The sequence below is a fragment of the Falco punctatus genome (genome assembly GCF_963210335.1).
Source record: "Falco punctatus genome assembly, chromosome: 1".
NCBI classification, from domain to species: domain Eukaryota; kingdom Metazoa; phylum Chordata; class Aves; order Falconiformes; family Falconidae; genus Falco; species Falco punctatus.
This window is the reverse complement of record NC_137580.1, coordinates 124737178-124763550: the sequence shown is the minus strand read 5'-3', so window position 1 is coordinate 124763550 and position 26373 is coordinate 124737178. Positions and strand designations below refer to the sequence as shown.

The 26373-nt window shown below is 43.7% G+C and overlaps 1 protein-coding gene across 2 annotated transcripts; it reads left to right on the top strand.

Annotated features, from left to right (window-relative positions):
• The first annotated feature begins 290 nt into the window (after positions 1-290).
• Positions 291-21078, top strand: LOC308067135 (ATP-binding cassette sub-family A member 9-like). 2 transcript variants are annotated; one of them, XM_080395465.1, is made up of 27 exons: positions 304-1355; positions 4333-4445; positions 4938-5148; positions 5350-5508; positions 6443-6543; positions 6908-7134; positions 7971-8109; positions 8604-8789; positions 9377-9509; positions 10171-10342; positions 11059-11117; positions 12037-12147; positions 12630-12805; positions 13132-13251; positions 13599-13737; positions 14271-14361; positions 14994-15133; positions 15606-15725; positions 16260-16419; positions 16719-16885; positions 17323-17450; positions 17873-18010; positions 18574-18687; positions 19115-19285; positions 19447-19560; positions 19723-19833; positions 20418-21078. In XM_080395465.1, exons 1-27 carry the CDS (start codon positions 1241-1243, stop codon positions 20559-20561), a joined length of 3759 nt encoding a protein of 1252 aa, XP_080251591.1. In that variant the 5' UTR covers positions 304-1240; the 3' UTR covers positions 20562-21078. The 2 variants fall into 2 exon arrangements, with proteins under 2 accessions (XP_080251590.1, XP_080251591.1); XM_080395464.1 differs by lacking the exon at positions 20418-21078 and having other exon boundaries at positions 291-1355; positions 19723-20311.
• Positions 21079-26373: the final 5295 nt, after the last annotated feature.

Here is a 26373-nt window from a genome sequence, read left to right as displayed (position 1 = left end):
AATCCTGTGGGACATGCTTGGGGATTTAGTTAATGTTATTTTGAGATGCTATGTGCTCTCTAGCTGCTTTTCAGTGAAGCCCCAACGGGTTGCCTTGGATTAGGGTCCCAGTATGCAGGATGGGATACCCCAGGGAGCACTCACAACAGGTATCTTTTTTATATATATATCTATATGTTAAAATGCATTTTTGATGCATTTTCTGCAGCTAATGCACAGGCATGCCAAGGCTCCGCACTGCACCAGGTACTGCCAGCACACCATGGCACAGGATATGGGTCAGAAACGTACTGTTTTGTTAGTGAAATGCATCTCAGATTTTCTTTTTGCCAGTAAGAATAACCTTCCCCATTTCTCCCTTGTTGGCTGATGGGAAGTGATGCAGGAAAACACTGCTCCTCTCCTAAATTAGCTCATTCCTTGAAAATGAGTAAATCGGCAGCTGCAGAAGAGCTCCAGCCTTTTGTTAAGCAACAACCAGCCAGCCTTTATGTTTTCAGTCAGCTCTGCAAATCAGATGCAGAATCCTCAAGCTGTTGAAGTTCCAGGACAGTCAAATTCCTTTAACTAGTTGAATTATCATGTGGCTGTCCACCCTTCCAACTCATTTGGATTTCCTGGGTTATCTGATTTCCTCACCTCCCTGTTTTGAAAGCAGATCCGTTTGAAAGCTATTTTTTAAAAAATACAAAAAAAAAAAACAACACAACCCAACAAACTCATTCTGATTCCAGCTGTGTGACAGCTGCTGGAAAAGCAATTAAAAGGAGGGGAAACTAAAAAAAAAAAAAAAAAAAAAAAAAAAAAATGTTAAAAACAAAGAGGGAAAAGAGAAACAAGAGATCAAAATCCTGTTGGTCATTGGACCCAGTTCATCTCTGCAGAGGAAGGCGTGCTTGCTGACTCATGCTCTGAGCAAGATGAGGAGAAGGTGGTGAAGCTTTCCTCTTGAGAACTCGGGCAGGACGAGGAGGTTGCTTGGCCACAGACCGGGAGCTCCTTTTGCCCCTTTTCAGGGCAGCACAGCTCTCCTGCTGCCACTCTGTCCTGAACTTGTAAGTGCTGTTACGTTGCACACGATGCACGTGTTGCGTTAAATCCTGCAGAACGCCGTGTTGGTGTCTCCGCGCTGTAGGCCAGCTGGGGGTAGGTATTGCTCCCCATTTGGGTCATCGCTTCAGAAGCGCTGGGAGCGTTTGCGCCGCCAGGACAGACTCTGACGTCAGGCTGGGAGAGGGGCATGGCCACTGGGCTGTACTACAGCGTTGAACCCTCTCCAGGAGTGCAAAGAGGCGAGGAGCCCAGACATATCAGAGCCGAAGGAGGCATATTTCTAATGGGAAACACATTACCAGGTAAGGAGTTTCATATTGCTCTTTTGTTAAGGGAAAAATTATACCCAGGGCGTTTTCATGCAGGGGTTGTTTGGTGATCAGTTTTTTACTTATTATTTTAATATAGTGTGATGCTGAATGAATAAGAGCTGTGCTTTCCAACTCTGTTCTCTGACAAGTGTTAAGCTTCACACCAAGATGTTTAAGAAGCAAAGGAGCAAGAGTATTCTGCTTTATGGGCATGTGTGGATTTTGATTCTCGCTGCTGATGTGCTTTGGCTCCAAGTGAAGAGCTGCAGGTTGAGCACTGGGTCCTCACGGCTAACGATCCCTCCCTTCGCTCCCCTCCTCTGGCTTTGCTATCGCTAATAAAGGCTTCTAAAAATGCATAAAAATTTCACTTCCCTGTATGATTTGTTGAACTTTGCTACAGAGCAAGCTTAGAGCTGCTTTTTCTCTAGAGTAGGAAAAAAAATCCTATTTCAAACCCCATGTGTTAAAGAGTAGAGTCAGTACAAACCTGTCTCATACTTATCAGGAGTTAAAGACAGGGCTGGGTAGGGGCCAGAGGCATGTTTTATGTTTGCAATAACTGGCAAACAGGAGGGTATGGGGGGAGCACGTTCACCTCTGTACTCCCCACACACAGGGATTAATCGCTGGCTCTCGGAAAGCCGGCGGCTCCTCTGGGAAGCAGAAGATGCGGCGCACATTGCTTGCTCGTAGCCAGCATCGAGAGGCTCCTGCCAGCACTCCTGAAGATCAGCTGGCTTGTAGGGAGTCGATACGCCCTCTTTGGTTTCTATTAGAGGGGGGGGAAATCTGAGGACATGCCAAATAGGAAATCCCCGAGATGTATAACCACTCCATTTATTTACTAGGACGTGCTTTCCTGGGACAGATTTTGGTGTAGCAGAGCTAGACACAGGATCCCAACAAAAGTCACTGCAACGCTGGGGGACCGTGTTCCTGGAGAGTGAGAAGTTCGGGTGCATTTATTGAGCCCTCCGGAGGGAAATGCTTCCAGAGATCCCCAGTTTCACAAATGATGCTCTTAACTGGTTGAAAGATTCTTCAAGCGCTGTTGCCTCCAAATAAATTTCTGATGGTTGTTTCTGTCTTCTGAATCTGAAGTTTGGAATCTCAGGTCTTGTGGAGGCATCTTTCCTGCTTACATTCTGTGTCTTGTGATACCTCACCGAAAGTTAAATTCTTCCTGATTAAGTTTGTAGGCACCATCACTTGTGTGGATTTTTTGGCGTCATGTTTCAGCTTCCATCAGTAATTCCTTCCTGCTCCACAGACAAAAACAGGATGAAAAGTGGTAGAAATTTAGTTGGAATTTTCTGAAAAGTTTTTGTTTTGCTCCGTCTTTTTTTTTTTTTTAATGAGGTGATTGTTCCATCTGTAGAGATTCAGTACAGTTTTTAGAAGCCCATCAAGTTTTCCGTCCATGTTCTCCAAATACTCCAGCCTGAACCTTTATTTACTGCCCCGACATCCTGGGCTGGGCTGGGCTGCTGCTTTCAGTTCACAACAACTGAAATCCAGACCGGGGCAAAAAAGTAGCACTTCCTAGAAATCCCTTCCTCATTGCCTTTACCCTTCGTTGTAGGCTGTGGTGGGGAAGCACGGGAGAAAGCTCCAGGCAGGGAAAGCGGAGCGCCGGGGAGATAAGCCCTGTGCTAACAGTCAGAGGGTAAACAGGGATTCTGGATCCATCACCCCTGGAGTCCGCAAATATTTAATTCTTCCAAAAACAAACAATGAAAGGAACAGAGTAGTAAAACCGTTTATTAACTCCAGCTGCCTGATCCGCGAAATCAGGAAACGATGTCCAAGGGGAAAAGAGCACTGTGCATTTGAGGTTGCTTTGATTTTTGGTTTCAGCCATTTTAAAGGATTAAAATTAAAAAAAAAAAATGTTCTGAGGTTTCCTCCCCTGCTCTCCTTCTGGGAAAGTCTGGAAACCAGTAACTCTGAAATCACTGTTGTTTTTGCACAGGGTGTTTGCTGGTTGGCCACGTGATCAAAGTTGGAGCTGAAGTAAATATTCCCCATAAAAATATCTCAAATAAATACTCCCTGCTCAGTATTTAGGAGGATACAGAGGAAGACACTGGTGTGTTAATGCTGCCCTGCTCTAGCTATACCAGAGTTACAGTTCATTATATTAGCATTAGGATGAAAAAAGAACAAATTGGTCCTTTACCACCTGCTTAGGGGAGGCAGTTTTAGGCTACTTTAAGCATCCAACCGGTGTTCCTAACTTGGCCTCCTGGGTGGCAGCCACCTTCCACCTGTAGACAATGTGGAGGGAAGGCATGTATGTAACGGGGATGGTTTAGGGTCTAATTACAATATCCAGAGCCGCTGAGCAGGGGCTTGCCAGCAAACCGCGTGTCTAAGGCAAGGCGTAAAGTCAGTGTAAGAAATGCAGTCTGAGGCTCAGCTCAGGTGTGCAGCTTAAACCAGAGCTACTGCACCCAGGAGCTGGACTTGACACTTCTGCTGCACACCATGGATGCTTTCAGTATTTTGAACAACTGAATAATAAATAAATAAATAAATAAAATTTATGTCTTCCTTTGGAATAGATTTGATTGATATAGATTGATATAAATTGAATCTATATGCCGTTCAATCTTCTCCCATTTTTAGTACAGGACAGACGAGCTCTTCTGTTGTTAATTTTACGTAGATAAGGAATGAAACTCTAGCTAGCCAGTTGAATGCCTCTTTCTCCAAAGTCTTTTTGGGATGAAGGATGGATCTGTGCACGTGGAAGGGGCAGCAGAGTCCAACCCACCTCTCCGTTGCCTCGCGCAATCTTGGACTATTTCCTTTGAACTCCTTGGTTGTCCCAGCTGTAAAATCGAGAGTTCTTAACCTTTGACGTGTTATTGGCTTCCTCAGAAGTGATGTTTACCCAGGGAAATATATTAACTGCCAGTGACTTGTTTTATTCTAAACGTTATTATTTTCTTTCGCATCCTAGCTGGGAAAATGCAAGGGATATTCAAGAGAGCCTCAAAAATATTTTGGCAAACCCGTGCTCTCCTATGGAAAAATATTCTCTTGATATGGAGGATGAAGACAGAAAATTTTCAGGCAAGTATCAGTTCTTCCAAAGGGGAGTTAAAGATTTCCACTACAAAGTATTTTTGCATTGCATTGTTTTTATGCTAGGTGACATATGAGAAGCCTCAGCTGGTAACGTGGTTCTCTGGAAAATGTCAGAAATTACACTTCTTCCTGGGGCACTGCAACATCACAGCATAATAAGGGCTTGTTACAAAGCCGTCTTGTTGCTTTTGGTTGTTGATCCATTGCTGCACTGAGGAACACAATGTCCAGTTCATGGTTATGGGTGTAAAATTATCAGCAGACCTTCTTGGCTCTGGTACTAAGAAAACATGTTTTTCACTTGGAACATTCCTCATCTTTTAAAATTATTACACCTGTGAAACAGCTCTTCCTCATTTATAGAAAGAAGGCATTCACGGCCGGAGGAGCTGGACCAAGAAGGGTCCTTGAAGATGCTTTCCAACCTCCAGGTCACTGGGCTGCCACTCACCTTTGCATTTTCTTCCCTTCATCTAGGAATGGATTACGTCAGTGGTTTTTCTCTTAGTGATACTAATATCATCGAGTCTGATATTCCACTACCCGCGGCAAGAAATCCCTTACGACTTCCTCGGCCGATTAGATGATCCAGCCTTTAACGCCACGGGGGTTACGCTCACGTACACACCCGTGACAAACACCACCAGGAGAATAATGAGCAAAGTGGCTTCGGATTCCGCAATGAAGGGTAACGCTGCTTTTAACCCCTGTTACAGATGCGTTGTCCAAACTGACCTGACACAGCCCTCGTTGTGCTGGGGGGAGAAAAGCATTCGGACAGCGCAGTTCTGAGGGTGCGAATTGTGGCTGATGCTGTTGTGTGGCTAATCAAAGTTTCAGCTGCAGTGGATTATTTTTTTTCTTCTTCATCTTCTTTTTTTAATGACAGGTATAATAATAGAAGAGATGGAAAATGAGAAAAAAATGGAAAAAAGAGGAGTTTTTGAGGAAGACGTTATTGGTGTTGTTTTTAACGATGACTTCTCGTATCGTCTCAGATTTCAAAGCTACAGTGTGGTGTCTCCGAATGATGCCTTTGAACACATTGGTAACAAAATAAATGAAACCGGAGAACTTGATTTTTACATTAAAAAATGCTTAGATCCTGTGGTGCCATGCCACTCGGAAGGGATTGAGGCTGTATGTGCCAAATGCTTCAAGAAAGATATTAATTAGGATTTGACATTTTGTTTACTTGTATGGAAACAAATGTCAGAGCAAAATGTTTTTAAGAACCATGTACACATTATCCGCGGTCCTTTTTGTCCCTCTCCCTTCTATGTCTTACCATGTCAAATCATGCCTGGAAAATGAGCATTGTGTGCGCTAATGTACATCTAACATACAGCGCGTGGACATCTAATATGTTAAAACATAAACCTGCACATATTTTTCCACACTACTACTGCTTTGCCCAAATGCACCCCTATTTACTGACTAAAGTAGTGAGCTATCTGAAACAAAAAGTTTATTATCAGACAAAAATCAAGTGAGTTCATCAGTTGATGGGCAAAAAAAAAAAAAAAAGTGTTTTGCAAAGATCTGGTCTTGGAAAATGGGAATGATGGAAAGGAGATTTATTCCATCTACACAAGTCAGTAGCTCTTTGCAGATGTGACCCCAGCTCCAGATGTGCTGGATTTCCAAGAGGGGTTCCGCTCCTGCCCTCGGTGCTGGGCACGGTTACGGTGGCCGTACTTAGAGCCTGGGCTCCTGCCAAGATAGGGGAGCTGAGCGTGGCCCTGGAGATGGGGTTGATGCCGTGTGTGGTGGCCCATGGAGCCAAAGCCACCAACTCCCAGTACTACATTATTCTTGGAGAAAAACTGACTGCCTCGGGAAAAAGGCTGAGTAAAACTAAATCTTGATTTCCTGACTCTTAGGTCAAATACGTTTTGAACCCCACACCTTATACACAAGCATTTATGTACACGTATATGGAAATATAGAGATTAAATTCTTCATTTTTTTCCTTCCTACAGATACTTGCTTCGATTTTTCATCAAGTAGCTGCAAAATTCCTTCGTACTGGTACACAGGTTTCCTATCGGTGCAGTCCAGCATCGATGCAGCAGTCATAGAAGTAAGTGTGATCAGGTTGGAAAATAGGTTTTCTGTTCTTTCTGAAGTTACCTGTGAACTGAAAAAAACAACCAAACCAAACAATAAACCACCAAACCAGTTCATTTTCTGTGATCACTAACTTTTTAAATACATAGCATAATTCAAAAGTTAAAAGAATGATGATCCTTATGGCTCAGGGTGCAGTGTTAGTGTTTATTACAAGGCAATGCAAAAAGATGCTAAATATTGTTATATTTGCCACTTATACATGTAACATTGTTATTGGCAAACTAATAATTGTAATGCTTATGGAAACCTGTTTGTGCTGATGTTGGCTGTTCCATTGCAGAAAATCAAATTGATGGCTAATTTATTTTCTTTAGATGAAAACAAACCATTCTGTCTGGGAAGAGATGAAGTCAATTAGTGGCGTTCGTCTGGAATCACCCTTGATCAAACCTTTGTATAAACTGGATTATATTTGGTTCATTGTTTACGTTGTATTGTGCTTCTCCCCGTATATATACTTTTTATCAGTGAAAGTTCTGAGAGAGAAAAAGAGGCTCAAGGTGTTAATGAGAGCAATGGGATTGGAAGATATCTCATTCTGGTAAGTCTCATAGAAATGAACCCATAATTAGGAATTGTATTATCTTATGTATGTAAGATGTACCCTAGCTTGCAGGGTGGGTGCAGGTCCAGTACCACCACTCAGCGGAGCAGCAGTATTTCCCCAGGCCCCAGCAGCAGTCATTTGCAATCCCCTAACCATTCGCCTGGGCTCTCGGAAACCAGCTTTTGCATGTTGTTGAAGCAAAACCTTTGCTGCTTTTTACCTGTAACGTACCGTTTGCTGGAGGACCTCGATTTCCAAGAACATTGCTCTGATACAGGATTTGTTGTTGTTGTTGTTATAGTTAGCTCTGCTCCCCATCTCCCCCTAAAAAAAAGAAAGAACACTCTGTGTAGCAGAGATGCGTGTAGCAAGGTTCTTGGTGTTGAGGTGTTGCTCAGGAAATGGGTGGGTACACTCAGAAAACACAGAAAGTGAAGAAACCACAGATTTTGGAGAAAACTGCAAATGGTGAAGCACAGGGGGACGTAGCCTCTTAATTAGATAAATAGCCTTCCAAAGCCGCCTGAGCACGGGCATTTCACATCATTAGGGAAAGCATGTGAATGAGTGGGACTGGCTGCAGAGCCTCTGCTTAGCTGCCCCGTGGCTCTTTGCTGGCATCAGCATCTGCAGAGATTTGGGTGGATGTGGGACATGGGTGTTTGCGCCTTTCCAGACTGGGAACTGTCAGTGGAAGTGTATTTGGAATTACACTTCTTTTTTTATTTATACAAAAAAAAATTTGAATTAAAAAGAGTGTTTTGTATTGGCTGTGTTGTGGCAAGTGCTGTCTTGTACAGAGGCAAAAATAACTGTGCCTTCGTTTGTAGGTTGTCCTGGAGCTTGCTGTACACCGTTTACATCTCAATAACAGCAAGTCTGCTGACACCGATCACGATTATAGGAGTCATCCATGACCACAACTTTTTTGAAATATATTTTTTTTATTTCTTTTATGGCATAGCATCTGTAAGTCTGTTTTTCTGTCCTTTTAAATGCTGTGTGTTTTTTTCCATTTCCAAATTAAGACATCTGAAACTGGGAGACTACAGAGTCCTCTAGGTCTGGCCGTTGCATGAGAAAGCAACAAAAATACCTTCACTACTGGGATTTATTGTTATAATCTGAAGGGTAATATATCACTCCTACTATATTTTGGGAAATTCTGACTCAAAATCAGAGTAAAGAGAGGTGCTAACACCAGTGTTAATGGGAAGGCTGGGGCTGCCACCTTGCATCCAGCCACCTCAGGAGGTTGAGAGGGGTCTGATCCATCTGTCCCTATAAACCTGCCCTAAATGTCGGAGCTAAATGATGCAAGCCTTGTCACGTGCCATGTGCATCTCTAGGGGTGCAACTGAAACTCAGCTGGGTCTCTCATTTTACTCATTGAATTTTCATGTTGTTGTTTTTAGTTGCCAGCAGAAATGCATCCTGCTAACTACTGATTTTCTCTGTTACAGATTCACTTCTGTTTCATGCTCTGCTCCTTGTTAAAGCAGCCAAATATTGCCAGTTTTGTGGCATTTGTCCTCCACATCATCTTTGGATTGCTGGGCTTTTGGACATTGTTTGAAAACCTACCACTGTCTTTGGAATGGATTTTTAATCTCTTCAGTCCCTTTGCCTTTACAGCTGGCATCTCAAAGGTACGTGCAAATTTAAAAGCCAGCACATTGTGAAAGCTCAGCCCACAACAAACACGCTGCGGGCTGTATACAGATAACGGTAGCTGCTGTACATGAGTCACATTGCCACAATGACCCAACCACACCCCTCTGCTCTAGATGCTTTGCAAAAATAAAAGTTTACTTCAAATAATACATGATAATTCATAACAAATATAGCTGGACTGTCAAATACCTCATGAATTTTACCAGCTTTATATATACAATAATTTTTGATCTCTGGGAAATTATTGTAGCAGTGGGATGTGTCTGGTGGGTACCAAGATCTGCAAGAACCGTGAGGTCGTGAAATGCTGCCTTAGTAAATACCGTGTGCATCACTCTTCTGGTGTAGTAACTTCAGCACACATTTGAATTCAGCTTACTGAAGCACTTCTGATACTCATGGTCATAATAAAGTGTTGCCCTGCTTACAAACAGCATCGTGATCACGAGCGGGCATGGGTTCCTGGCAGAAACGGTCATGATGACACAGCAGTGGCTTGCACATAGTATTTCTGGGTAACGGAAGTGTTATATCTAACTTGCGCTCTTTTTTTTCTGCCTAGATGATAAAATTAGACAAATATGGACCAGCCTTTACACCAGAATTGTACCCTTTCTTTAACCTGTACCTCATACTGAGCCTTGACAGTGTCTTGTATTTGCTGTTGGCCATCTACTTTGATAAGGTTTTGCCTGGTAAGCAGAAATGTGAGGAAAAGAACATACATTTCCTTGCACTTTTCTTCTCGTAAGGGGAAAGTTGCCAAAGGGATGGTGGGAGAGAACTGAGAAACCTGTAATCTACATGGAGCAATGGGACAGGTAGCCGCTGTAGTGAGCTGGTCAGGTTGTGGAAGGGCATCTTAACAGCAATGAGCCTTGCCACGGTACGTCAGGCGACAAAACCTGGATTTGCTGTACTGCTCAGGAAAAAAATGGTTGGGAAGGATCCTGTTTTCCCAGGAGCTGGGTGCATGTAGCTACCTCATCTAGTCCTGTCTCAAAACCAGGCTCCAAAAGGAACGTTAAAACCTGCAGTGAGGCACTAAGATCCCAGTCCAACAGCCTTAACCAGTGGGTTTAAAATTATACTGTAGGATTTGACCTGATTTTCCTACACCTTCTGGGCCAAAGAAACTGTCAATGAACAATCAATGTTGTGGTTGTTGCCCACCTGCATTTACAGAACGGACGAGCTGACAGCTTTAACTGCGAACTTACCGATCCCTTTGTGGCTACTGGAAGTCTGTGTTGTGCAGCCATAGAGGATGAGGTGGCTGGGCACGGTGTTTGTCAGAGTCAAGTGGGCAGCCAGCAGGTTTTGGTTGATATTTCACCTTCTCTGTTTCTGAATCAGGGAAGTACGGAGTGCCATACCCCCCTTCCTTCTTCCTGAGACCGTCGTACTGGGTCAAGCCCAGGAGTGGCTACGTGGGGGTGCAGGCTGTCACCGAGGGCAGCCACCATCCTGTCCTCAGCAATAACATCGAGCCGATGCCTCCAGGCTTTGATGGGAAGGAAGCGATCAGGTAAAGGCTCCTGTAGGCATGACAAATATAATGCTTTATTTGACTAGACAGCACAGACCACTTACACCGCTAAACATTGGACTGAGCCATCTGATGTATGCAGATGATGTTAATAGAACACATGTGGGAGGGAAGGTTTGTTCAGCATTTTGTTCTGCTCTAGAGCTGGATTTGAACATTTATCAGACATGGTGCATCCCTGTACCAGGGACTGACTTGCTGCCTCACACTTTCCGCAGAGCAGCAGCAGTGAGTCTGTTCCCCTCCACCGCTGTCTTTAAGAACATGGCTGATGGCACGTGCTGCACGAGATACCGCTATTGCCATCCTTCCAGGGCTAGTCTGGCCTGTCGCTACCGCTACCCGTTGCTTATTACTAGAAAGCAAATGTAAATCTGCTAAAATACTCACTACATCATTGCTTTGAATTGTATAAACCACATGTTATCTCCTTCCCTGGGGCCTCGTGCTTCATTCGCTGCGTGTTCATTGAGTTTGACTTCGAAACCTTTTAAACACCTTGTAGAAAAGCGCATCAGCGAATTCTGCTGAGCGAACAGGAAAGAAATTGCATAAAGCCATTCCTGCAGACGGGACCGAGCAGGAGCGGTACGAGGAGGAGGTTGGGGAATATTCTTCACATAGTTTTTGAGGCAGTGGAAAGATGCCAAAATTGTGAGAATCAACACTAATGACTTGCTTACCTTTCCCTTTAGACTAAACAATGTTACAAAAATATACAAGAAGAGGGACAAAAGAACCGAAGCTTTAAGGGGTAAGAGAGGTTTTGTTTTTCTTTTAATTTTTCACTAGATATGAACACGAACTGTTTTGAAATGTACTGGATGTACTTAAATCTGCCTTCAGCACCAGTAAAATACATTATGCAATGATTATTTCTGCTGGGGTAAGTTACCGGCAAATTTCTACCAGGTTGTTATCTTCCTCTTCACTCCAGGAAAATGTCTGTTTATTATTTATTTTTTTTTCAACAGCAGAAGTGTCCTTAAAAGCTGTGGATTTTGCAGGGATGAATCACTCTAAAAATCCCCTTTTAAACCTTCCTTTCAAAATGTAAATTATTTGGGGCAAACAAAACTTGGTTCTATAGCAGAGTCTGCTGTCGCTGACTGAGCGGTGTTCGAGCACTTGCACATCTGCCAGCGGCCGGTACGCAGGTAGAGGGCATCATCAGAGCATAGTCAGGGGATATTTGTTAAATGTCTTTGTTTAAATAGAACTCCAGATGATGGTGAAATTATCAATATGGTCTCAAAGGTTTATATTGAGTAAAAAAAAAAACTCGACCCAAACAATAGGAAAGGAGGTAGCAAAGTTTGAAATAGCTCTTGAAATCTCACGTGTTGGAAAGGCTATGGGCTCCTCTCTCTCTGTGGACTCTCTTGAGCCATGCTAAAATAAAAGGTTACGAACCTCACAGAGAACACAAGTCAAATTTCTGTAACTATTGAAGTTAATATGCTTGTTCTGTCAATTCAATCAAGGCAGGGCTACAAGTTCCTTACTGAGTTTAGTCCTAACTTGTGAAGATGTAACCCATGGGTTTGGATCTGTGGTTTTGCCTCTCAGCTTCAAAAGAAATGTCACTCCTGTGTCATACATGGCAGCAAGCTGCAGGTGCAAGTCTGTTTCTCACAAACTTCCATCCCAATGGTATCCTATTTCTGTTACAGGTTTGTCCTTAAATATATATGAAGGCCAGATCACTGCATTACTTGGTCACAGTGGATCTGGAAAAACTGCTCTCTTACACATGCTCAGTGGATTTTCCAAGCCTTCAACAGGTAAGATGATGGACCTGAATGCTGAAGAGGAGAAGCTGTTTGTTTTTTCAAGCGTAAGGGAGTAAAGATGCAAACCCCCAAGTTTTCCCTCACTCTGGCTTGCTGTCAGTGCAGACTGGTCCTTCAACACGAGCTTCAGGGCTAGCGCATCCCTTAGGGATACGCTCACGTGTGCAGGCATTCACAGGCTGTTATTGCTCCATCTGGTTGGCTTGATGTTTTCCATGAGCTGCATGCCTATAGGAAATACGGTTTAGTTCTTAAGGGATAGATTTGGTGCTCTGAAATATTTTTGAGTGGTATTAAAGCTTCGCACAACACAGTTTCGCTTTTTAAAAAAAAAACAAACAACAAAACACTTGAGGAACATCCACAATGCTGGAATTAATGTCAAAGGTACAAACACAAAGCAGCCAGCTTTCCCCTTGTAACTGGGAAATGCTGTACAGTGTGAAACTGGTTTCATTCATTCCTGTGTGCAGGTTCTGCGATGATATACAGCTACAATGTTTCTGAAGTATGGCATATGGAAGGATTTCAGGCAATGGTTGGGATTTGTCCCCAAGTTAATTTGCATTTTGAAGCCTTAACAGTGAAGGAAAACCTGAGAACTTTTGCTCACGTCAAGGGGATTCAGCCAAAGGAAGTAGAGCAAGAGGTTGGTATGTGCTTGTCAGTCACCGGCCTCTGTGTTGTGGCACCTTGGACAGTTGGAGCTTTCTTTATAAAAAATTATCACCAGCATCTTGTTCTGTGGAAATGAGAACAATCCTAATTTGGGAGAAAAGTGTTTTTTCAGTTCTTATCCACACATCATAAGAGTTAGGATTCAGATTTGCAGTATTTATCTCTAAGCAAAGCCATTTAAAGCAGATAAGTTTCAAATCCTGAAGTTATAGTCTCCTGTACTGTGTGTGGCTATTTATGAATTAAAAGGCAACCAGTGCTTTGGAAATCTGGCTCTTGTCTTTGTATGTTGCTAAGGTGCAGAAAGTTCTCACGATGCTGGACCTCACCAACCTTCAGGACGTTCGTGCCGATGCTCTGAACTGGGGACAAAAAAGAAAATTGTCTCTTGGAATCGCAATTTTAGGGAATCCCCAGGTAGGGACCAGTCATGTTTACACACACACAACGTGTGCTGTTTAGCACGTAGCTTTGCATTTGGACTTGGCGCACAGGCATTTGTACTTTTCCCCTGGCACTCCAAGTCTGCTGACCTTCTAATTCAGCTTGGCTGCTGGCAGGATCGAGGAATCTAGGTCAATGAGAACCATCTTTTACATTAAAAAGGTAATAATATTGTAACAGGAGAAAGAACAATAAAAATGGCTGATATTTGAGGATGCATTTTATTCTTAGTGAGATCATCAAAAGCATGAAATGAAATGATGTAAACACAGAAATGCCGGCTTGGACATGCGGAGTTCTGACCTTGTTCATCTTTGCAGGTGTTGCTTTTAGACGAGCCAACAGCCGGGTTAGATCCCTGCTCCAGGCACCACGTGTGGAACCTTCTGAAGGAACGCCAGGCTGGACGCGTGACGCTCTTCGCGACCCAGTCCATGGAGGAGGCGGATGCTCATGCTGGTGAGCTCGCCTTTTCACGCTGTGGTCGATGACGGTTTGCCAGTGAGGGTTTCCCATTGCAGAGCCCACCTTTGGGTCCTGCTGCGGCGCAGGCTGTGCTTGCTCGATGTGTTTTCTCTGGCAGTAAGCGCCCAGCCCAGGCAGAGCGAAGGCTAAAATTCGACTGACGTGCTGCTCCAAGACCTTGCTCGTGCTCTGCTTCAGGATGAAGCAGTTGCATATTATCTGGATATACCACTAGCAGAACGCACGCAAATTAGTGATAGTTTAATATATGTTCTATTTCCTTATTGCTCCCAGGTGGCATGGGAAATTTTCCCCAAGCCTGTAAGAATGCATAATTAAAAGATTAACCTTGATGCTTAGGAGAAAGGCAGCAGTTTAAAAAGACTAAAACCTTCAGCACTGGCTTGGTTTTGCTCGTCTTGATTTCATTATAAAAATGTCTGTTGAGTTCAGAAGGAGCAGAGCGAGGTCAGCCTACTGTACTGTTGTAAATCCCCCCTAAATCCTCTGTGTTCATACCTCCTTAGATCGGAAAGCTTTCCTCTCAAATGGGAGGTTACAGTGTGTTGGCTCATCTCTGTACTTGAAGAGAAAATGGGGAATTGGCTATCACTTAAGGTAAATCCTTTTCTTTCTGGTCATCACTCATTTGCTGAAAAGCTTCTAGTTGATATATTTCCTTGTACAGTCTGTGTCTCTATAGAGTTTCTATAGAGAGTAATAGAAGTCTTGACAATTCATTTTAAAAGACTTTTGAGGCTGCCAAAAATATCTTGCTTTGGATAGCAAGCTGCTTTTCTTTGGAACCCAATCCTGAAAGCTCTAAGCATGTAGCTAAAATGACTTTGCAACCTCTTTCAAATGACTTTGCAACCTCCTTCACAGCCAAAAGAGGACCAGAGTAAAATGAATTGCTATTTCCTCATACTTGATGGTGCCAGAGCAACGTACAATGGCTTTAACGTGAAGCTGTTTTTCTTTGGATTCTAATTTCGGCATTCTTGGTTTAGCAGTATGGGGCAGGATCATTATTCTTAACCTCAACTTGCACGCATGGCAAAACCAGGGGTGCTGCAATGTCTATAAAAATTCCCACTGAAATGCTGCCCAGTTTTGCAAGTTTCCCTACGGCTTGAGGAACGACCACTGGCTTTGTGTTTTAAATGGATGATGGATGCTTTTCTTTTTTGTTGTTTTTGGGGTTTTTTTCCTCATTTAATATTCTAGCAATTGCTTTTTAATACAAACAGGGCGCGCATAACTGACCTGTGTGACCCTGAGCTCATATCGTCCCTGGTCAGACAGTACATCCCCGATGCCGTGCTCAAAGGACAGAAACGGGGCGAGCTGTGTTACATGCTGCCTCTGGAAAATGCTGACAGCTTCCCAGGTAAGAAAAGCCTGTCGTTGCGCCAGAATTGGAAAGGGAAACCAAGTGGTGGGAAAAGCAGAAAGTAGAGTTGCTGTAAAGAGAATAATTGTATTCCCTGGTCCATTGTGCGTGGAATTAGGAAGCCCAAAGCTGCATAAATATCAGCCTTAAAGGAAGCCTCTAATGGATGTGCTAAATTTAATAATGCAGATGAACAAAAGAAAAACCACCAGTTAATTTACAAACTAAAATCCACTGAGTCTCCTCTGGTTGCAGGATAGTTCTTCCAGCAGGAAGGCCCATGGTAATCAAGAACTCTGAATCTTCTACTACTTACCTCTAAAGAGTGCGATAATTTTGCTGTGTCTTTTAAGTTATGGAGATTAATGATGTGAATGCTAGAATGTGCAATGTCAATCATGCCAGTGTGAGTTTCTGCTCGACGCTGGCCTTGATGTCTGGGCTGAGTCTGGTGGTTTCTGTCATGCAGATCTGTTCAGCCACCTCGAGAGCAGCTTTCTCCAGGGGGTTGTTAATTATGAGGTTAGCAGGACAACCCTGGAAGATGTTTTCCTGAAGCTGGAGGGCAAAGAAGCCATTGATCAAGAAGGTAAAACTTTGACTTCAATTTGCAAGTGTGGCATGACTAAGGTTCCATTTATACATATGTTTTAATTGAGTATCTAATGGGTTTCAGTAAAATGTGAAGTTTGGTAGTTTTTGGTATGTCAGGAGTTGCAGCTGTATTCAGCTTTCCTTTAGTGAAGAATATCTTCCTGGAGAAGTCTAGATGATTCAGTCTTGATTTTGCACAGGCTTTTAAGCACAATTGAGGACTGATGTTGGAAGGGTATTTGCCAGACTGGGAGATGGGAGAAGATAAACTAGACAGAATACATTCCACAAGGCCGGTGAAGATACTGGATGTGTTGCCACATGAGCCCAGGTTCAGCCAGTCTGAATTCACTGATGTAAATTATGTTCTGGATAAATTATGGCCCCTTTTCTCTGCCATTGTTTCTTTTCTGGCTAAAAGATAGAAGTGTTTCTCTATTCAGAACAGAAGATTGTTGTTGTTTGTGATAAAAATGTGTCCTTTGAACGCTCTTTGTGGATAATGGTATTTCTTGTGATGAACACGCAGAAAATGGAGACCTGGAGGAGAAGGACAAGAGCCTCCCGGTGTTTCCCGAACGGGGGAGCAGGGCAGCGAGCAGGATGGCGCTCTGGAAGCAGCAAGTGTGTGCGGTGATGAGAGTTCGCTTCTTCAAACTAAAGCACGAAGGAAAGTTTCTCAGGTCCATGTAAGTACCGGAGTTCTCACCTGCTCTGCAGCCCTTGTGCTGGCTTGATGCTTTTCAAAGGGTTTGATCATCCGCGTGAGTGACTGCGGGAAGGGCTACATACTGGTGGAGGTGTTTGGCAGCAGAGAGTTAGGTGGGAAATGTTTGACAGCTGCAGTAATAAGGACAGTTGGAACTTACTGGTAGAGCTTTGAATTGCTTAACTTCCAAATTTCCCTTTGTCTTTCACAACATAAACCGCACAATTAGGCAAAGGTGGAGTTTCCATGGAGCCACTTATGGTCTGTTTTTCCATCCAGATTGCTGTTCTTTGGAGTATTTACCCTTCCAATGCTGATGCTTCTCATTGGGTTTCAACTGTGGGACAGCTCTGTTAGCTGGGAAATCACGGCTAGCTCGTATTTTCTTCCCACTGAAGAGAAAATTCAAAATAAGTCGACAAAACTTCTCATCTTCAATGATACAGGTGAAGAAGAACATGTGATGTTGATTCACTTTCATGCACCACTCTGAGTCCTCTTAGAGTTGATAGACCAGCCTCGACTTACTCGTTCTGTACGTTCCTTTATACATTGGCTTTGAGAGGTGTTTTCTTTTGAGCAAAAGCAAATGCAGCTTTAGTGATGAAAACTGAGTAGCCAATATTTAAAAAAAGTAATGAACCAGGCAAATTTGGAAGAAAAAATAAAAAAGAGCAATAAACAAACTAAGTATGGAAATATTATGCTGTGTTTAACCAGTTTAATTAAAAAAAAATAGAGAAAAGATAAGTTTCCATAGATTGTGAATGTTTGGGATTTTTTAACATACCTCTGCTTTGCAGGTGGGAACTTGTCTATATCAAACTATTTCAAGAAAAAAAACTTCTGGTTATGCTGATTTCTGTTCTTGACTTCATTTCAGGATCAGAAATCGAGGATTTCATTTCTGCTTTGAAGACTCAAAACATAATCCCAGAAATAACTCCTGCAAAAAACATCACAAGCATTCCACAATATAATGGAGCTATAAAAATATCCCTGGAAGGCAAGGTGAGGGCTATTTTTTCTTCTTTCACCCTGCATGTCAACAGGATTTTCTGAAACGTGTTGAAGTGAGGCACAGAGAAACATACACACCAGCAGAAGAGAGAGTATTTGCTTGATGTATTAAATAATATCAGTAGTCCTGTTTGTGGGAAACCAGGTTTATATTTGGTTCTTTCCACTGTGTGCTTCTTTATGGTGATCTTTAGAGAAAAGCATTCATTCTTTTATGCTTTTCTCCAGAAATTGTGGTCTTTACTGATCATTTCACTCATGGTACCAGTTAGCACACCACCCGGTCTTCGCAGACCCACCAGTAAAGCCGTCTGGTTGCTTTTGTCTTTGCTTCCCTCCCAACCCCTCGCTGCGGTCAGCTCCTCACACCTCTCATGGCCATCAAGGTAACGTCTTTTCTCCTGCATCTGCAGAGCTACCGGTTCACGGTCATGTGCAGTGCAGAACCCATCAACTGTTTCCCCGTGCTCATGAACATCCTCAGCAACACCTTCCTCAGGCTCTTTAATTGCACCGCGCGCATCCGCATCTGGAGCGAGCCCTTTTACAATGTGAGTGTCCTGCCTTTCTTGGTGAAAATTAATTGAAATAGCCATCCTGAAGTGATAAGGACTTGGACAGCTTGGAGATGTGGTTGGATGAGCAACCTCCAAGAGTTGGGGTCAGTGGTCCCACTGCTGGCCAGCTCCTGGGGGCATTGCTCGGCCAGCAATCCCGGTGCCATTGAGTGACAATTCTCTTCTGCACTGTTTAAGGGCTCTGCAGGGTTTCAGTGCCCTACAACCTTTAAGCTCGTGCTGCGTGGCAATACGGTAGGAATACAACAGTAACACATGCAACCCCCACCTTTCTTCAGCATCCATCTGGCAAGAATCAGCATCAAAAAGATGGTCTCAACTGTAAATTGTTAAAGATAATTCCCATTACTTTTTTGCAAATTCTAAGGTGTTAAACGCTCTTTTTATATTGCCTTAGATTTTGTTTTTAAATGCAAATGATTTACCATTAGTGCTGTTGCTCACTTGCATGTCTAACCATCCTGTGAGTGTTGAACTAGCCAGATTTTCCCTGGGCAGCTGCTGATTATTGTTGACTCTGAATTTCTCATCTGCAGACACACAGCCTAGAAGTGAGGACTGAGTTTTTTTTCATCTGCCTCAGCTACATGCTGATTTTGGCTGCTGGTTTGCCTCCTTACTTTGCAGTGAGCAGCATGGAGGATTACAAGGTAAAGAGCTTTAAGGGGGCTCACACGAGGAGTGAATGTGAATGCAAACGCAATGTCGGTGGAGAGTAGTTCGTGTGCTGGGGGGCTGGCTGGCACACCTGGGTGGGATGCCAGAAGAAATACAGCCACACAAGCACGACGTTGTACCCAAGTGCGTTACCCTGCATCTCAGGGAACTGGGGAATCAGAACAATTTGGGTGTTAATAAATACTTTGGGGTCAGGAGGATTATTTTTTTCTTCTTCTTTTTAAGAACGATGTGTTTTTACACAATAGTAGAACTGACAAAGAACTGAAAGTGCTTGGAAAGGAGGGGAAGGCACAGCCAGGGAGGGGAGGAGCGGGGGTAATGGAGGAGGAGGAGGAGCAGCAGGATGGATGTTTCAGGCTTTTCTGAATCAGGTCCCTTCTCCCGTCTGCTTCATAGCTCCAGGCTCGCGCCCAGCTGCAGCTCGCGGGGCTCTTCCCCTCAGCATACTGGTGTGGGCAGGCACTGGTGGATGTCCCACTGTTCTGGACCCTGATGTGCCTCATGTTTGGGGTCATGGTACTCTTCAATCGCATCTGCCCCTTGCAGGCCAGCACTGTCCTGCCCCTGGTGAGCTCTTTGCGTGCGGGAAAACAGGCAAACACAAATCCCCCTCCCTTGTTCTGCATCGAGTTTTTCTTAAAATACTTTAATGGAAACATACTGCTCTAGGCAGATTTTCATATATCTACATCAATCTCTGTGTCGCTGACATCAGTCTCTCTCTCTAGATCATTTGCGTCATTGGTTACGGAGTATCCCTTGTCCTCCTCATCTATTTAATTGCCTTTAAATTTCGCACGGGACGAAGCAATCGTTACATTTGGTCTTTCGTCTTCATTCTGGTAAGTGAAGTGAATTTTCGCTCTGAAGTGTTTGACGTACACATCTTGCCACTTGAGATTTCATTTCAAATATACTAGTATTCAACAGGATAACCCAAATCAGTGCCTATTTTTTAGCAGCAATGCATTAACATTGAAAATACATTTTCTGCTTTATTCCAGGTGAATGTCACTCTCTATGTACTCGGTGACCTACATGAAGCATGTTACTTCACCTTCTCTACTTTGGTTCCTACATTTCCACTGCTGGGCTGCTTGATGATCTCTACACCAGTAAGTGAACATGTCCTACTAAATTCAATAATGGTCCTAATGGTGCAAACTGGAAAAGCAAGAGGCGCTTTCCAAATTCCCTGTCTCAAAGTGCCAACTGTCAAAAAGACAGAGCGAGAAAAGACAACAGGAGAAGGCAAGGTCCAAGCTGGGGAGTGTGAGAAGGGACCAAGATCTGACTTGTTAATCCTTGGGTTGCTTGGGACGTTTTTGGTTTGTTTAGTTACAAAGAGCAGTTACAGTGACCGTGTGCTGACAGCCAGGGTAGCACGGGAAGGGAAGGTGGTGGAGTGGGAAGACCTGCAGAGATGAAGTGAGCTGACAGAAGGAGTTAAAAGGACTGGGAAGAGAGAAGCGATGATGGAAAAGGTTGATCTAACCTGGCTGATTTGAGGTGCCTCTAAATTAGCCGTAGCCACAACTCTTTGAGGCACTATGGACCCAAAAAATAAGTACAGACCAAACCTGCCTTATCCCATCCTGAAGAGAAGCTAAGCATCCCTACATCCCACACTTGCTCTGACGCTGCACTGAGGCTCACCGTTCTAAGGAATTTTTCTAATTGTTTTGGTTTTATCTTGTAGCGTTTCTTCTGGTATCACAGTACCGATCTTGAGTCGTGGAATCGCATCTTTGTAGCAGCCTTTGCAGTAAGGAACAATTTGATGGTGGTTCTTGTGGAAAGGATGACTGTTATGGTGCACTGGACTTGCACTGGGCTTGTATAACTCTCCCCCTAAGTAGAGCATATGATATGTGGTCAAAGTTTCATGTTAAATTTTGGCAGGGGAGGTACATCCAAGTAATCACAGGCTTGTGTCTCAAGTGACCCCTGGATGCTGTACCATACATGCAAAGGTTGGCAAAAAGGGGGCTAGGGATTAAGTGGAGCTCACATATAAGGCAGAGATATTATTAATCACCTAATAGTTTAATGCTACTTCTACAAAAGAAAGATGATGTGATCTCTAATCCTGTAGGATATCTGTTGGGGTGCATGTTATTTGAGCAAAAACTGCAGTAGGAAGGCAAGGCTTTTGCAAACGATCTGCATATGAGATGGAAATGTATGCGAAACATCAATTTAACTTCTTTTTCAATAGCTGAATTAAATGAGATAGGTTCCTGCATCCCCTTATTAATTTAATCAAGTTTGTTGTTACCTTGTCTCCATGCAAATCTAATACATTTTTGCTTTTTAGCCTTACATCCACTGTGTGATTTTTGCTTTTCTCCTGCGCTGTTTGGAGATGAGATATGGAGAAGCAGTTCCGAGACTTGATCCCATCTTCAGGTGTGTCCCAGCAGCCAGGCGCCTCGTGAGCCACGGTTATCCCAGTCTGCGGGGGGCTCGGTGCTGCACAGCCAGGCAAAAGACCCTCCTGGCTCACCCCTGAGAGCAGGAGGAGGGGATGAGTAAACTTAAAAACATTTTGCAAATTGTGACTAAAGCTCATATTTTTTAGTTTTAACCAGTTTATCTGGAAGGGAGGAAACTGAGAATGAAGGGAGGGATTTTTATTATTCCTTTGGGTCATTACAATTTCTGACTTTACTTACTGGAGTTTCCCTGAATATGTCTGGAGGCAAATTCCTCCCCAGTGTGTTGCAATAGGTCAGTTGCACTACAGTGTCCTAGAGAGAATAATTCATGGGATTTAAGCTTTTTTTTTTTTTTTAGATTAAGATTCATAGCTGAGGTTTCAGGACATTTCACTACAGCTGGCTAAATTAAGTCACAATTTGAAATCCAACATTTTAACTCCTTTTCAAATGTGTCAGCGTTGCTCTCTGCAGGATAGAGACTCCCCCTAAAGCTTCATCGGGCTGGGGTCACCTGCTCCCGGCTTTCTGCTTATCTGTTTCCAACGACTGACCACCTAAGTCATGTGGGAGAAGATCTGTAAAAAATACTAACTCGTCAAACATTAGCCAACATGACACAGCTAGGAGTTAGACATCCAAATAGTCTGAAAACCTGCCACTGCGTGTATTTTAATTCTCCTTGAACAGATCATTGGCATGTGTCGCGCAGGGGACTGGTTGATACTGATGAAGGAATAGCTAAATCTGGCCATTATTTTCTCATCCATGCCAGTGGGATTTCTTTTATTTTTTTAATTTTCCCCCCATGAATAAATATTTGAGCAGATATACAGCTGTCTGTGGAATAGCTCCCTGAATTCAAATAAATTTTGCGGGGCGGTGCATTGGCACTGCCCTGGGAAAGAAGTTGTCAAACCAAGCCTTTTGGGGAGTGATTCCCAGCAACACCGTCTCTCCTCTTCTGCTCTTAGGATCCAGCAGAGGAGAGCAGCCACCCGTCAGAACAGGGACCCCCCTGGGGAGGAGCCCCCAGAAGTCCAGGCGGAGAGGGAGAGGGTGCGGAGTGTGATGGCCTCCCTGCCACCTGAGGAGGTGAAACCAGCCTTCTAGCTTGTTTTCTTCTGCATTTCCCGTCATCGGGTCTGTCTCTGCTTTCTTAGCTCACACACTTATTATTTACTGATCTGATGCCCAAGCGCACATCTTGCCATCCAGCCCACGGTCACCCTGGCACCAGAAGGAATTTAGCTGGCACTCTATTCTATTCTCATTCTGCTTTTTCCTTTTTTTTCTGTTGGTCCACTGCCTGAATTTTTAATTTAACAATTAGAATTCTCCTGAAAGAGTCCTATTTAATGGTAAGAATAGATGAGCTGTCTCACAGGAGAAGGGAAGAGCTTTTATTTCCTACTTCATCTCTTCACAGGAGTCTGTTATCATTGTCAACAGTTTGCGCAAGGAATACGAAGACAAGAAAGCCAGTTCCATCTTTAAGAAGAAGAAGAAAGTGGCTGTCAAAAACCTCACTTTTAGTGTCAAAAAAGGTTCAAGTATTTTACTGCACTCCCTATGTAACGGCTCACTTCTGATGTGAAAGTCACATTTGGGGACCATATTTTTGTTAGGATTTTCTTGTGTGCAACTGGACCCAACATACCCAGGCTACTGTGTTCACAGTTTTAATTCAGGGGGATAAGTTAATGAACGATCCTTTCTCCTACTGTAATTATAGATATTGCTTAGCACACAGGGAAGAAGGTCTTAGTAACAATAGTTATTACTAACAGTTCTTACATATTTGTTCCAGGAGAAGTACTAGGTCTGTTAGGACCCAGCGGAGCTGGAAAAAGCACAACTATAAACATGATTTCTGGACACTTAATGATGACTGCTGGGGAGGTAGGTGATGCCTTTGGAGCTGCTGGAGGGATGACCTTGATGCCCTTTATAAATTAAGCATATGATAAGGCAAGCCGGCAAGGCAGCCCTTAAGTCAGGGAATTTATATACATGCAACCCTGGCTGTTTGCAGAAGTGAGAAGAAAGTGTTGATGTACTCAAAGCACATTCTAGGTTGCATCAAAATCAATGTTACAGATTTAAGGGTTTAAGCTGCACAAAATCTTGGGCGTGCATTGGACACCCCATTGTGAAATTTCACAAACCCCGTAAGAAATGTTGACTTCTAAAAAAAAAAAAAAGGATGAAAACCAACACTCTTCATAAACAGCCTTGCAAAACCAGCAAATTGAAAACGAATGCGAACAGGGCTGGGCCAGTAACAATCCATCACTTAATTATATGCAGGATGATTAATGACATGTGCTGGGGGAGGGGAAATACCATTGCGGTTACAGATTTGGGACTGAATGTTTGAAATAGAAAAGTGTTACTAGGAAAAGATAGTCTCATGTCCGTACTATTAGCCAAAGTTTTATGGTTGTATGGTTTTGGGAACACGGAACGTGTGGTTGGTTTTGGGAACACGGAACGTGTGGTTGGTTTTGGGAACATGCTCTCCTGGACTCAGGTGAGCAGAAGCCGCAGTAGATGCAGGTGGTCACTCCAGCGATGCTGGCTCTCCTTTCCCCTGTGCTTCTGAGGCTCCTCACAACACGGGAGAATGTGTAAGTGTGTTTCCAAGGGGCTCATTGCTTCCCCCCGGAGTAACACGCTGCAGCGGTGGAGGCGTGTGTGTTTGTGCAGGTGCTGAGGGGTGCCAGGACCACTGCTGGGGGGCCGGGGCTGGGCAGCCTGGGGAGCCTGGGCTGCTGCCCACAGCATGACCCGCTCTGGCCAGCCCTCACCGTGCAGCAGCATCTGGAGGCGTATTCTGCCATCAGAGGGATGGGCAAGGAAGACGCAGCCATTACCATCAGCCGGTACGAAGCCGAAGGGGTTTAGCATTCAGTTCTTCCCCTTTCCAGGGGTACAGGACAGGGAAAGGTTTTTCTGCAAACAAACTTGGCTAGTGTGACTAAGTGACAGCACCTTCAATGCCTCCTTACCCTGGAGTTAAAAGGGATCTTCTGCTATTTATACTGTTCTCAGTCCCTGTCATTGAAGATTTTAGCCTTAGTTTATCCGGAAAAAGATCAAACTTGCTCCAGTTCATGGCCTGTTACATGAGCAACTCACTCTTCTCATTAGCTGCACTTATTATTAGCTGGAGTTTCTGCAAAAATTCTGTAATTTATCATCTGAGCTAGGAGTAAAATAACCAAGTAATTAATAAAATAAAATAATCAAAAAATAATCACCCCAAGGTGATGCATATTGGCCAAAACAAGTATGTTAGTCTCTGGTTTGTCAGTGCCCCTGACCACAGAATTAGCGGAGATGGTCATTTCAGTGTTTTTCCTTTCTGTTCCCCACAGCATAGCAAAGGCCATGGATCTCCAGAAGCATTTAAAAATCCCAGCTAGGAGGTTATCTGCTGGAGAAGCCAGAAAGGTACGTGTCAGGTTTGTGTTCGCTACTTGAGCAAATCCTGCTCTTTCTTCCTAGAACGTGGTGCACAGAAAACCTTCAGCACAGCAGGTTCCCAACACAATTTGGTTGCATCAATAAATTTTGAATACAGCCTGGCAGGATCCTTCCCCCTCCTCTTTCCCCACTCTCCCTCACTGTATGTGTAACAAATGCTAAAGGTAATCGCCTCTTCAAGCCCCACCACATGCACCTGCCAGTAAATGGGATGGAAAACCACTTTCAGATCTTTGGCAGGCTTGGGAGTTTTTGGGAAAGCTGATTTGGGGAGATTAAAATGTGAACTAAGAACACCTGAGGTGGGGATTTTTGAATCCCTGTTCCTCCTGCATTTTGGAATCGAAAGCTTCAGCTTCTAAAAGATTCACAGGGATTAAGATGATGTAGCAGGACAACTCCACAGTTTTGCAGGTAAATTAAAAGCAGACCTGATCTGACCTGGGTGTCTTTCCCATTTCAGCTGTGTTTTGTGCTGAGCGTCCTGGGAGATCCAACAGTAATGCTTTGGGATGAGCCATCAGTGGGCATGGACCCCAAAGGGCAGCAGCGTATGCGGTGAGCAGCCCTGTTTCAGCAGAACCAAGAAGCATGTAATAAATTTAACAGGATGGGTCTCACCCTCCCTACAACAGGTAGTAACTGTTGGGCAGGCAAAGAGGTTCTGCCTTGTGGGCTGAGTACATCTATATTTTCTCTTTTCCCTAATGTGCAGGGATTGGGGTGCCACTTGCTAAACTCCTTACTCAGCAGGCAGTAAGCCCTTGCTGACCATCAGATGTAATCTTAATGTTATCGCACCCAAAAAAAAATCTGAGTAGACACCAGCTGAACCCATGTATTTGGTACAAAAGACAAAAATTCCTGTTTTCTTCAGAGCAAGAAAAAAAAATTATAGATAGATGATCCTTTTCATCATTCAGTCCCTAGTGCTTTTTGTCAATAGTTTACACCGAAAGTGTAAAATCTGGAGGGATGCTGACATGACAAATTGCAATGTAGTATTGGCGTCCACAGGTCATCTTTAAACAAGGGAACTGGAGTCTTTTAAATAGTCATCGGCTTTTTTACAATTTTATCATTTCAGTTGGCTTTTGGGAGGGAGTTGTAAACCAGGAGATGTTCTTCGGTGATTCCTGGGAAGTAACTGTGATCCCTCTGTTCCCAGGAAAGTGATGCAGACCGCTGTGAAAAGCAAGGAGCGTGCAGCCATCCTCAGCACGCAGTCCCTGGAGGAGGCAGCGGCGATGTGCGACCGGGTGGCCATCCTGGTGGCCGGGCAGCTACGGTGGGCAGTGGGGTTGCATTGCTCCCCGGGGTGCCACCTGCTTTTTAGTCTGGAGTTTGGGGCATTTTGTTTGGATTAGATTGATTTTAATTTTTTTTTTAATTCTTAATCTCATACAAAATGTTTGTTTGGATTGTCCCAAGTATATAACAACCAGTTTTGTGAGGAGATGGGTTGTTTCAGCAGCACAGTTAAACAGCTGATGAGTAAGAGGAAATAAATCTGCTGCTCATATCCAGTGATTGTTTTATCTCCCAGTTATGATGGTTTGAGCCATGTTTTTCTTCCTCTGCAGGTACATCGGTTCCCTTGAGGATCTGAAAAGTAAGTTTGGCACGAGTTACCACCTCGAAGTCAAAATGACGGACATGGGGCAAAGCGATGCTCTCCACGCCGAAATCCTGCATCTCTTCCCCTGCGCGGCTCGGCAAGGAAGGTCA